General features: G+C 36.1%; 1 protein-coding gene across 2 annotated transcripts in view; it reads left to right on the top strand.

Moving 5' to 3' along the window:
- CDC27 (cell division cycle 27) overlaps positions 1-12,989 on the top strand; it is a 60,934-nt gene that overhangs the window by 11,301 nt on the left and 36,644 nt on the right. For both annotated transcript variants that reach the window (XM_081029916.1, XM_081029915.1), the window contains exon 2: positions 4,719-4,794. In XM_081029916.1, the coding sequence (XP_080886042.1) occupies positions 4,719-4,794 (76 nt within the window). The remainder of the gene's footprint in view (positions 1-4,718; positions 4,795-12,989) is intronic.

The raw sequence follows: 12,989 nt of genomic DNA, 5'->3' as shown, positions 1-12,989 counted from the left end.
TTCGATTCCCACATGGGCCAGTGGGCTCTCAACCACAAGGTTGCCGGTTCAACTACTGGAGTCCCGCAAGGGATGGTGGGCTCCTCCCCCTGCAACTAAGATTGAACACAGCACCTTGAGCTGCGCTGCCTCCCGGATGGCTCAGATGGCTGGAGCGTGGGCTCTCAACCATAAAGTTGCCAGTTTGATTCCTCAAGTCCTGCAAGGGATGGTGGGCAGCTCCCCCTGCAACTAAGATTGAAAAGACAACAACTTGACTTGGAAAAAAGTGCTGGAAGTACACACTGTTCCCCAATAAAGTCCTGTACCCCTTCCCCAATAAAATCTTAAAAAAAAAAGGAGGGAGAACTAAGTACTTACCTAGAAATGGAGAAGAATTGTTCTGAACCCTGAATGCTTACCAGTAAAAAGGTTTAAAAATAAGGATACCTAAACTCAATCCCAACTGCCAGGGACTGTGATTGAGTCAGTGGCTTTGAAGTAGAGCACTATCAAGCAAGAGTTGATAGCCACTGATCTCGTCAGGAGTGACACTGAAAGGTACCCCATGGGAACGGAAACTATTAATTACTGTACTCCCACTCTAGAAAGTGCCTGGCACATAGTAGGTACTCAGTAAATACTTCTTGAATGAATGAGTACTAGAGCCCCCCAGTTCAGAAAAGTTAAAAAGACCCCATGTCCCCCCCGCCCCCTCCAATTGCTTTATCATTCATGGTAAGTCACCCTGGAATCAGTAAAAACATTTCCTCACACAAATGATAGTATACCCTTTTACTCTAAATAGCTAAGTATAATGTTGATATCCATCACAGGCAGATGTCATCAGAGGTAAAACCAAGGAGCAGTAAGGACTAGGGGCCTTAGATCCTTGGCCAATGGTACACGGAAGAGTTAGGAGCAGCAGAGATGGGAACATTTTATTGAGGGTTCTGGCTGTTTCAGCATAGCCTGTTTTGGGTACCTTTTTCGTTTAGATGGCTCTAATTAGGGAAGAATCATATAGTGATCTAACAGTACTTCTTAACAGGTCCTATTGGTATTTAGTGACCTTTTATTTTCTCTTCCTGTCTTTATTCCCCAGTAGAGAGTACCCTCCAATTACTGAGTCTTTTTTTAATGTGATACGATATATTGGTATTCTCAGTATTCTTTTCTATGAGATTGAGAGGAATTGTGGGATTAATTTATGTGGAGGTATTTCAGAAACGATATGCCAGCTGGCAGAAAACTGAACTGTGGCAAAATTACAATTGTATGAACCCCATTCTCTTCTGAAAATAATGAGTTGGGATAAATCAGTCTTTTGGGAACAAATTATCTTTTGTTTTCTTTTTTTTAAAGATTTTATTGGGGAAGGGAACAGGACTTTATTGGGAAACAATGTGTGCTGCTAGGCCTTTTTCTTTTTTTTTTTTTTCCCAAGTCAAGTTGTTGTCCTTTCAATCTTAGTTGTGGAGGGCGCAACTCAGCTCCAGGTCCAGTTGCCCTTGCTAGTTGCAGGGGGTGCAGCCCATGGGGAGTCGAACCGGCAAGCTTTTGGTTGAGAGGACGCGCTCCAACCAACTGAGCCATCCGGGAGCTTAGCTGCAGCTCAGCTCAAGGTGCCATGTTCAATCTTAGTTGCAGGGGGCGCTGCCCACCATCCCTTGCAGGGGGCGCTGCCCACCATCCCTTGCGGGACTCGAGGAATTGAACCAGCAACCTTGTGGTTGAGAGCCCACTGTCCCATGAGGGAATCGAACTGGAGCCTTCGGAGTTAGGCACATGGAGCTCCAACCGCCTGAGCTACCAGGCCAGCCCCGGGAACAAATTATCTTTTGTATGGATTCTATAAACATCTGAAAATTCCAGGATTTCTCTTATTTAGAGCAGATAAGTTTTATGCACATATATTGGAATCATTTTACGGAATATGCCAACTACTGAAAATATTGGGGGCGAGTGAAATGGTAGTTGCTATTACATTTCTTACCAAAGGGAAATTTCTTTGTAGCCCAATTAATTTGGGTGGTTTATGAAAGGTGATGGTATTATGATTCATTTCCATTAATATCTAGGATGTTTTAATAGGAATAAGAAGTGGGTTAGGGCTGAGAAGGAACATGAAGGCCTAAGGCCATGGAACTTGAGTAATTCAAGTCTTTCCTTTAAAGCAAAGGGACATGACCTGAAGGATTCGAAATTATTTTATTCATGGCACCTGAATTAACATTAAATGAGACAACCTCTTTGACTTTGGGGATTCTGCTGAATAGGGACGTTTTTAATTAGAGTAAGTCTTCTAGGTCAGTCCTTTTCAAACTTTAACATGCATAAAAATCACCTGGGGATCTTGTTTAAATGCATTCTGATTTACCGTGTTTCCCCCAAAATAAGACCTAGCCGGACAATCAGCTCTAAAGCGTCTTTTGGAGCAAAAATTAATATAAGACCTGGTCTTATATTACTATAAGACCGGATCTATACTATACTATACTATACTATACTATACTATACTATACTATACTATACTATACTATATAATACTGGACCTTATATTAATTTTTGCTCAAAAAGATGCATTAGAACTGATGGTCTGGCTAGGTCTTATTTTCGGGGAAACACGGTTGTAGGTCTGGGATGGGTCTGAGATTCCACACTTCTAGAAAGCTCCCAGAAGATGCTAGTATTTGAAGTAGCAGGCAATGACTGGATTAAGAACACTAACATTGGAGGAAAAAATGCTGGCAGTGTTGGTATAGTTTACTCAAAAGTTAAGTTTAAATTCTCTCTTTCTTCCTATCCGTTGTATCTGGATGGGAATGGTCAGATAAGACATCTCTGAGATAGTATATAATACTATATAGATAATAAGGTTAAGTAAACAAGAGGCTCTACAGACCCCAAATGAAGTTACTTTACCATTTATTTGTTGAGGAAATAGAAAAATATACTCCAGGGCTAAGTCATCAAGTACTGTTAGGACTTCTAATTTTAAAAATTATAATTAATACTCATAGCAATGTTATTAAACATTTGCTTGTTCGTTTAAATACTTGAGCTTTACTATATCCAAGGTGTATTAATCACTTATAATGTAATCCAGATTTATTGTTATAATGTTAGCTAATGATCTTCATTAGGTAATCAGATCTTACTTGTGAGCTAGTGTACATGCTAAAAATAAAAAAAATTGTTATATCATGATCAGTTGTGAAATATCTCAAAAATAGTTACTAAAAATATGTCAGCTTATGAATGATTTATTTTCAAAAAAGTTAATTGGAGACTTTCATATCTTATGACAGACTAAAAGTTAAAAGAAACCCAAGTGGGTTAAAAGAAACTCCTGTGGTTTAGTGCTCCTAAAAATTCTGGGTAAAACAGTAAGAAGACAAATCACCTAACAGAAATGTATGACACATAAACCAGCAGTTTCAGAAAATAATTTAACATTACCCAGTAAAGATGTACATGTGTATACTCAACAATCCAGTAATTTTATTCTTAAGTATATATTCTAATTTAGAGAGATTCTTACACATGTACCCCAAGAGATGAATACAAGAGTTTTCATTGCAGCATTATTATAACTGAAAAACAAAAACAATCAAACAACTAGAAATAACCCAAATGTTCATATGCTGTAAAATTGATAAAATACGTTTTGGTATATTTACACAGTGGAAATATTTATTCAGGCATCAAAATGAATGAACTCCAGCTGCACAGGACACTGAGGATGAATTTTCAGAACATAATATTGGGTTATAAAAGTAAATCATCGGACAATACATGTAATATGATTGTATTTATTTAAAATTCAAGACAGAGAAAACTAAATGTGACATTGCTTAAAGATGATAGATACAAATGTGTAAAAATTGTGAAGAAAACCAAAAGAAAGATTAACAAAATTCAGGGTAGTGGTTTCCTCATTAAGTCAGAGAGAGGTTATGTGACAGATGAAGAGCGCATAATGGGCTTCAGAGATGTTGGTAATCTTTTATTTCTTGAGCTGGATAGGGAGTACGTGGGTCAAAGTGCTTTTGTTCGTTATTATTTAAAATGTTCTATCTGATACATGCGAGTACTCAATGTTTCATAATTCTAAAAAAGAAAAAATATGTTCAAGTAGATTAAAGGTTATACCTGTGATAGCTTTACTCATTTGTATTTCAGTATGCTTCCGTGAGTGGGTGAGAACAGGGTGGCATTGAGGGTATGCGACGGGGAAGTTTTTGTAGGTAACATGCCTTTGAACATCTCTCTCATATGTGTCATGAAAAATGGTTGAAAACCACTGCTGTAAGTTTAGAGCAATGAATAACTAATATGAGTGCTCATACTAGAAGAGGTATGTTTCCATGTTCCCCCTGTACCCCCCCAAAAAATCCTAGAGATCAGCCTGAAAAGCTCTATGAAGTAGATGTTATTTAAGCTGGGTCTTTAGGGTGAGCAATTTATAAGGGGAGGTAGGTAAGGGAACCCACATTTCCCAGTGAAGGAAAAGGAAGTTACAAAGGCACAGAGGCCCAAAAGTCCATGGAGAGTCCAGTGAGTAAGTTCAGATATGTGAAGAGCCTTATCTAACACACTTTGGAGTTTGCACTGTGGGCATTGAGGTTTTATTACTTAAATTAGGGGTGTTGATTTAAGGATCATATGCAAGGCTCTGTGCTAGGAGTTACCGTCAACTCTATATGTATATTTATGTTCTTTTCCTCCTCTTTCAGGCTGCTATATGGCAAGCACTAAACCACTATGCTTACCGAGATGCAGTTTTCCTCGCAGAACGACTGTATGCAGAAGGTTTGTAATGCATTCGTTTCTGTTGAACCACAAATGAATAAAATACATGAATTCCATCACTTTTGAGGACTGTAACAAGATTCTGAGCATCACATTGTTTTCCTTATGACTGACATTGGTTCATAAAAACCTTTCCTGTATCTGTGTAGTCCCATTATAGGCTACTTTTAATAATTGTGTAGAGTTGCTTCAGGTTTTACACTATGTTTTGTTTAATCTTTTTCAATCTTTAGGTATTTTTCCCCAAGTTTTTTTTATTAGAACAGAGTCTGTATTCTGTGGTGAAGAGTATGGATAAGAGTCTATGGCTTCAGCACAGACCCTAACCCTGTCACCTAAATATGCAGTTGTATACTTTGGGCAAGTTGCTTAAGTCTGAGTATTTTAGATTTCTCATCTATAAAATAAAGATAATAATTATTGCCTCATACAATTGAAGAATTAAATGAGGTAATGTATTTAAAGCACTTGGCACAATCTTCTGGCATGGTAATAAAATGCTCAATAAACTCTGCTAGTAATGGATGTTTTGTTTCTGTCATTAATTATTCTCTAAGATGGTAATGTAGATAATTATGTACAGTTTTTTTTTTAGACTTTTATTTGTAAGTGTGTTTTTCTAGGACCCATCAGCTCCAAGTCAAATAGTTGTTTCAGTCTAGTGGTGGAGGGCACAGCTCACAGTGGCCCATGTGGGGATTGAACCAGCAACCTGGTTGTTAAGAGCACCCGTGCTCTAACCAGCTGAGCTAACCAGCCACCCCCGTACAGTTTTTTTTTAAGTCATTTCCTTCGCTTATATACTCTGAAATGGCATATACAAGTCAAACAATGTGATCAATTCTACAACAAATTACTTTTTGCCCAGTTAATAACCCAGCTGAGAGAGGTATAATAATCTGGGGTGTCACCAACAGTATAAAACTTCCTTCAGAGTCCTATCAGTATCAGATTTGACCATTTTAAGGTATTTTTGCTTACTTGAGAATTGTGAGATATTTTGTCTTGCATTTTTATAACCATAAGGGATTATGAGTGTTTTCTCAAAATGTTTGTTTTAAATTTTTTCGTATTTTGTGAGCTATATCTTTATTACATATTTGCCCCAGATTGTTGCTTTTTAATCTTAATTCTACTTATTTTTTGTTATTCTGATATTTAAAATTGTTATGTAGTTGAACTCACCAGCTTTGTCCTATTCCTTCAATAGCTGGAAAATTGTCATCTTTCTATCTATAATAAATATATGGATCTTGGTAGTTTAAAAAATTTAAAGAATTTATCATGGTATTAGTACTTAATTTATTCAGTGTTATTTATTAAATAATGCTTTTTTTTCTCTCCCACATGATATTTCACTTGGTTTTATATTAAACTTTTAAAAAATGTTTTGCTGTCTCCAGAATCTCCTCTTTCATTAGTTAATTTACTATTTTTAACCCAGTATCATTCCATTTTATAATTAATTCTTTATATTGTCTTTTAGAGTTTAATAAGGTCTATCTCTTCTTCCATCATTTTTTTTTTTCCCTTTCCAATTCATTCTTTGGTAAGAAGTCTTTACTTTTTTCTTATCCTTCCATATTTCCATATGTATTTTATTATTGCTTTGAAATTTCACAGATATTTTGATCAATGCTGACCTGTAACTACACAAGTCTGTAAATTGATTTAGGAAATACTAACACCATGCTATATATATACACGTATATATATACATATAGCCTTCCCAGCCAGAAACAGTGCTGCATTCTTTTTACTCTGGTATTTATTTGTTTGTTTAATTTTCCTACTTTTTGTGTAAGCGCCCATTGGATTACTTGCCAAGAATTTTTATTTCTTATGGTTGTAGATGAGCTTTATTTTGTGTATTTTGTGTGTTCCTGCATGAATTGATAGTGGAACCTTTTTTCACAGTTTTATGATTTCAGTCTAATAGTAAATGTTTAGTAACCTAACTAGAAGCATAAGAAGGTAGATATTAGGGGTTTGCTAGGCATGTGTCACAAAAGGACAAGAAATAAAAACATAAAGAATAGACAAGATGTGGATCGGGAAATACAATCTACATAGGAAAGTTAATACAGAAAGGGATTGGTAAGTAAGAGAGGATATAGAGAGGTACCAGAAGTCCAGATGATGTTGAATTGGGAGATGTATGGGAATAATGTAGAAGAGGAAGACCATGAAACAGGTGTGCAAAATTCTTTTGTTTAATGAAGCAGAATGTGCTGAATCACATAGCTGAGAGTTATGAGAAGAAAGAATGAATCTCAGGAGCAGGGGATTTCACAAAAGGGCAAAGAGGAATGCTTAGAAATAATTTTGAGAAGCAAGGAGGAAACCAACCTTACCTTGACGCTGATATAAGTGAGGTATGAGAGAATGAGCATCTCAGAGGAGACTGGGCATGCAGTTAGGAAAGTGGGGAAGATCTGTGGAGCAGGAGTCTGGGGTCCCAATGAAAACATTTAGAAGAGTGAGGGAAAGAAGATAATACAGTAGATTACCCTACTTTCCTCAATTATGTAAAAGGGTTTATTATGAGTAATCTACTTACATATATTTTCATCGATAACTAGGCAACCCTCATGTTTTGCCGTCTTACACTTTTTCGTTTTTGAATTTGTTTATTAAAGATAGGCAATTTCTAGTTTATTATAGTTAGGCTCCAAAAGATTGTAAATTAGTGGTTTCAAATTGAGACAATTAGTTTTCCCATAGAATTCGGGCAGGATCCAAATTAATCCCCATAAAGTTGTTTAATCTACTTTCTATCTGTGTCTGATACAATGCTTAACACTTGGGAAGTTGCTTAGTGTTAATTTCTCTCAATATAGAAATTAACCACTTTGTATTTCTATGAGGGAAGATTTTACAGGTTAAGTGCAGTGGGAACAGATACTATCCTGACTTAATAATAATGACAACAGTAACTTCTGCCATTTATTGATTACTTACTGTGTACTAGGTCCTCTAGATACTTATCAATATTAATTCGTTACTTAGTCTTCAATAATCCTATGAAATAGACACTGCTATTGCCATTTTAGAAATGAAAAAACTAAGACCAGTGTTCACAAGCCGTAAGTGGTAGATCTGACTCTACTTCTCTGAGGGTAGCAAATACCGGGGTGCCAAAAAAATATATATACATGTGACTTGTATATCGGTATATATTGAGTATTAGAATTTTAATACAGTTTTTTTCTTTTCTTAAGATGTGTATACCTTCTTTTTGGCCCCTTCTGTACATGCCACTCCTCTGATTTATCATTAGATGTCACTGATCATCACAGTACTCATTCCCACTGAACCAGCCTCAGAATTCTTGTCAACACAGTGTTGCTGGCTGACACTTCGTTGACCAGAGTTAGTATGCTAGAAGTGACCTATTTATTTGCCCCTTTGCTCAGTGGCTTCCTATGCTACCAGCAGTAGCTCCTCTGTTTTAGAGAAAGACATCCAACAGGCATGAAGCTAAAGAAGCTGATGGGCAGGATCCTCTGTAAGTCAAATTCTTGAAATAATTTCTCAGTTTTACCAGTTCCTTGTCACTCGTTTTTCTCCTAAGCGTTCCATAGATAGCCTGCCTAAGACTGTGGTATAAGCAGATGGTATAAGAGAAAATCTCAACTCAGGTATTCATTAACCACTTGGTCTTAGTGAAGAACTTATTCTGAGCCTAATTGTCCTCATCTTTAAAATGAGAAGAGAATCTATTTAACAAGATGACTTTAAGTACTAAATATAATCTGTAGTTTCTGGCACATAGGAAGTCCTTTACAAGTGTTTCCCCGAAAATAAGACCGTATTAATTATGTATTACGTATAATGTATTATGTATTAATTACGTAATTATGTATATTAATTTTTGCTCCAATAGATGCATTAGGGCTTATGTTCAGGGGATGGCATCCTGAAAAATTATGCTAGGGCTTATTTTATGGTTGGGTCTTATTTTCGGGGAAACACGGTTCATCACGCATATCCTAATATAGTGACTTTTCAGATTTTTTTTTACTGTTATTATATATCATGCACTCTGATACTTTCTATTTGCAGGTTGGTACCCAATAAATTGACTTCACAATCCACTAGTGAAGTGAGACTTACTGTTTGGAAAAACTGTCCTAATCTTATCATTTCCCTCCACATCTCCTTCCACCATTGTAAACACCTATTTTTCCTTCCCACTGCCAATACCTGATCTCCTTGACCAAGGTTTTTATCCATTCCTAATTGATTAACTGTTGGAAAGAACACAGATTCAAAGCTTTCCCCCTTGTTCTGGTAGATGGCACGTGGGACTTATAAAATTTTCTAAGGTTTCTAATTGTAATTATATACACTATGTTTCCCTGAAAATAAGACCTAGCCGGACAATCAGCTCTAATGCGTCTTTTGAAAGACCTGGTCTTATTTTACTGTAATATAAGACCGGGTCTTATCTAACATGATATAGTATAAGACCTTATATTACTTTTTGCTCCAAAAGATGCATTAGGGCTTATGTTCAGGGGATGTCATCCTGAAATATCATGCTAGGGCTTATTTTCCAGTTAGGTCTTATTTTCAGGAAACATGGTATTTAACTGTTAGAAATGAATACAAATGGGTAGTCAGGCACATATAGAAATACTCTTAGATGATATGGGCAAAGAATACATTAGTACAACTAACATGATAGGTCCTTGGGGGGGTGGAGAGAGAGAGACGATTTATTTATATTCAGAAAATTAACCAGATGTAGGTTTTATGTGCATTTTTTTTTTAAAATAAGGAAATGCTCAGGGCCTCTAGGAAGAGATGAAAAGTTGCTATCTTTAAAGACCATATGGGACTGGCAATTGTATCTGTTGAAAGAAAAGGAAAAAGAAATAGCTGAAAGCATTGTGGCAACATGCATTCCTTAAGTATTTTGAGGGTCCTAGTCTAAAGTTCAAAATTGCTTGAAATCTAGTGTTTCATTTTAATATAGGTTTGCATCCTACACTACAAAATGTTTATTTTCAATATGAATACATTTTAAGTTAAAATGTTCACCAGTTTTCTACCTGTCTTAATGATTAATGGGCCAGATGTAGAAATTGCACTGGGTGTATAAATTTCAGTAAATTGGGCTCAGTTGATGAGAACTGAGTCACAGTAAAACATTCAGCATCTGTTTCTCTTCTCTAACTTAACCATGATATTGAAAACCCCAATTCAGAAATATGTGACTACAAATGGTAACATTAAAAAAAATCATTTAGGGGGCAACTGATTAGCTCAGTTGGTTAAAGTGCAGTGCTCTTAACAACAGGGTTGCCGGTTCGATCCCCACATGGGCCACTGTGAGCTGCGCCCTCCACAACTAGATTGAAACAACCACTTGACCTGGAGCTGGTGGGTCCTGGAAAAACACACTTAAAATAAATAAAAGTTTTTAAAAAATCATTGAGGGGAAATGTCCAGCATACTATGAAAAATGTGGGCCATTATTGGTGGGAAACTTGATAAATATATCCTGTTGCTAAAAATTCAAGTCACTTTGTTATCTGAAAGGAACGGAAGGATGCCTGGCCCATTGGCCTGTCCTTTTACTGTCATAATTAAATGCTTGCCAGTGAAGAAGATCATGCTATTTTTAAAATCTTCGTAGTTTTCATTTTTGTTATGTGTTAGTAAATTAAGATTCTAGTCTTCTCAATGAACATTTTTTGTCCAAGACTCAACTGTTTCAGTTCATTATCTTAGATGTTTCACACAAACGTCATGCACATCAAACTCAATGCATTCAAAGCTGGATTCATAATCCTACCCTAATCTGAGACACCACTGTCACTTACTAGAAAATCTTCCTAATTTTCCCATATCTGCCCTTCCCTGCTTTTTCCCTTTCCCCCTCCCAAATCAACTCATTCTCTTTTCTGTTTAAAACCCTTAGATTACTATAAGGATCTATCCCTAAATCTTTAACATAGGTTGCAAAGCCATGCACAATCTGGCCATCTGCTTTCTCCTCGTGTATTGCCACTTTCCCCCTCAAACACTAAGGAGTCTTTTTGAATTTCCTCCAGCCCTCTTATCTGTGGTATATTTACTCCAAGCATGGTTTCAAAGTATTTAAAAACAGTATTAACCCCGTCATATACAACAAATACAAAACCAGTTAGTACTGGTGTTTAGAATGTAGACAAAATACAGAGAAAATAAAAAGAGGGTGTAGTATCAAAATACTGAACTTGTATATGTAGATGAAATGTTCAACAACAGAAATGACTCTGAAAGATGGAACAAATCATACAATATGAAAAGTACAGCACTGAAGCAATTGAAAACAGTCAGCAAAAAAGGCAAAAAAGTTAATGATGAAATGGAATTTACTTGAGCCACTTATGTGGTTCAGTGTCACATATGTACACCCCACATTAATATCAGGTGACTATTCAGGTATTCTAAGTTTAGGAGAAGGCTAATAATAATTTAATAATAGCACATATAGCTCGTACTGTGTCACGCACTATCTTAAGTACTCTACATATATTAACTCATTTAATCCTAAAAGCAACCCTTAGAGCTAGGGATCACTATGTCCTTATTTTACAGATAAGAAAACGGAGGATCAGAGAAGTTAACTTGCCCTAAGTCACATAGCTAATAAGTGGTGGTGTCAGAATCTGGCTCCAAGCAGTTTGGCTCTAAGAGTTAGTATTCTAATCCAGGTGCTGTAATGCCTATAGTTGATATAAGAACTTAAAAGATAATCAAGACAAAACGTGTATCACAAATCATAGCTGATCCATAGTTTCTACGCCCTATAAACACTTACAACATCAGCGTTCATGACAGCACAGCAAGCAGAACTCTAACATCTAAGGAATTCTCTATGGTATTTGTAGAGTTTATCAAGGCTGGATAAAGGACACTCACCTCAACAAACTTAAGTCTTGCCAAAACTGGTCCCTTTTTGAAACGGCTGCTCATTTACATTGTACGTCAACATGAAGAGGTGTCTATCTGGGTTGAAAGCACTGAAAGACTAATTCACCTTCTTATTTGATGGAAATGTATCTGAAGGATGTAAGCTTAAATCCCTCTTATTTATTTTGGACTTACATTAAATGACCTTTCAACTTTTGAAGCCTGTTTGTAAGAAGAGGAGCTTCAGTATTGTTCTGTAATTTCTTGTTTTCTGGAACTCTTTTCTTTTTTTTCTTACCACAGTGAAATGTTTCATCATATAGATCAGGGGTGTCCAAAGTGCGGCCTGCGGGCCAAGTGCAGCCCGCAATCCATTTTTAACTGGCCCCCAGCAAATTCCCAAAATATATTTAGTTTACTTAAATAAACCAGGTGAGGCAGTACATACTTCACCTTGAGTGAGTGGCCGCTGTTTGTGTATTTTACCACATATGGCCCTTGGTAAAAAAGCGTTGAAAAAAGTTTGGACACCCCTGTTATAGATGTACCATAATTTAACTAGCACATGATTGATTTCTCAATATTACTTTAAAAGTGACTTAATAGAGTCAATGCTTATATCACTCCCGATTATAAAATATATTATGGACCTTAATAATTCTCAATCACATATTTTAATTAAGACTCTAAAGTATGGTAAATCAATGTCATATAGATATCTGTAACTAGTTTCTAGATCCTGTTATTTTGATCTCTGTACACTTACTAGCTAAGTTATGATCAGCCTTAGAATTTTTCTGAATTTAGTACTTGAAGCAGCCTCTATCAATCAATTGGAGTTACTGTTTCGGATGAAATCTATTTGTCAATTTATTATAGATTTATTATAGCTGCTTACTGTTGGCTCACTAATTGTGTTAGGACTGTCAGGGTATGTCTGGGGAGCCTCAAAAACCACTTATGTCTCTCCATGTTTTTCACAACCCTTCAAGTAGTTGTAGATGATTTCCATCATCTGTTTCATTAATCTTAAAGTTTGCTTAAACCTCCGTAATTCCATTTGAACATACAGTTTTTAATTTAGTACACTTCAAAAGGTAACTGTAGTACGACACTAAAATCAGTTTCTCTGTTTCTCTCTCTCTCTCTGTTTCTGTCACACACACACACACACACACACACACAATATTTGGCATCTTTATGTTATTAGGGAATTTTTACTGCAGTGAAATATGGACCTAAACATAATCAACTGTTTTAAGCCATACATTTGATAAAACATTATTATG

Source organism: Rhinolophus hipposideros, assembly GCF_964194185.1.
Source record: "Rhinolophus hipposideros genome assembly, chromosome: 20".
Taxonomy (NCBI): Eukaryota; Metazoa; Chordata; class Mammalia; order Chiroptera; family Rhinolophidae; genus Rhinolophus; species Rhinolophus hipposideros.
Note: the sequence above shows the minus strand (reverse complement) of the source record. Positions and strands in the feature narration are given on the sequence as shown.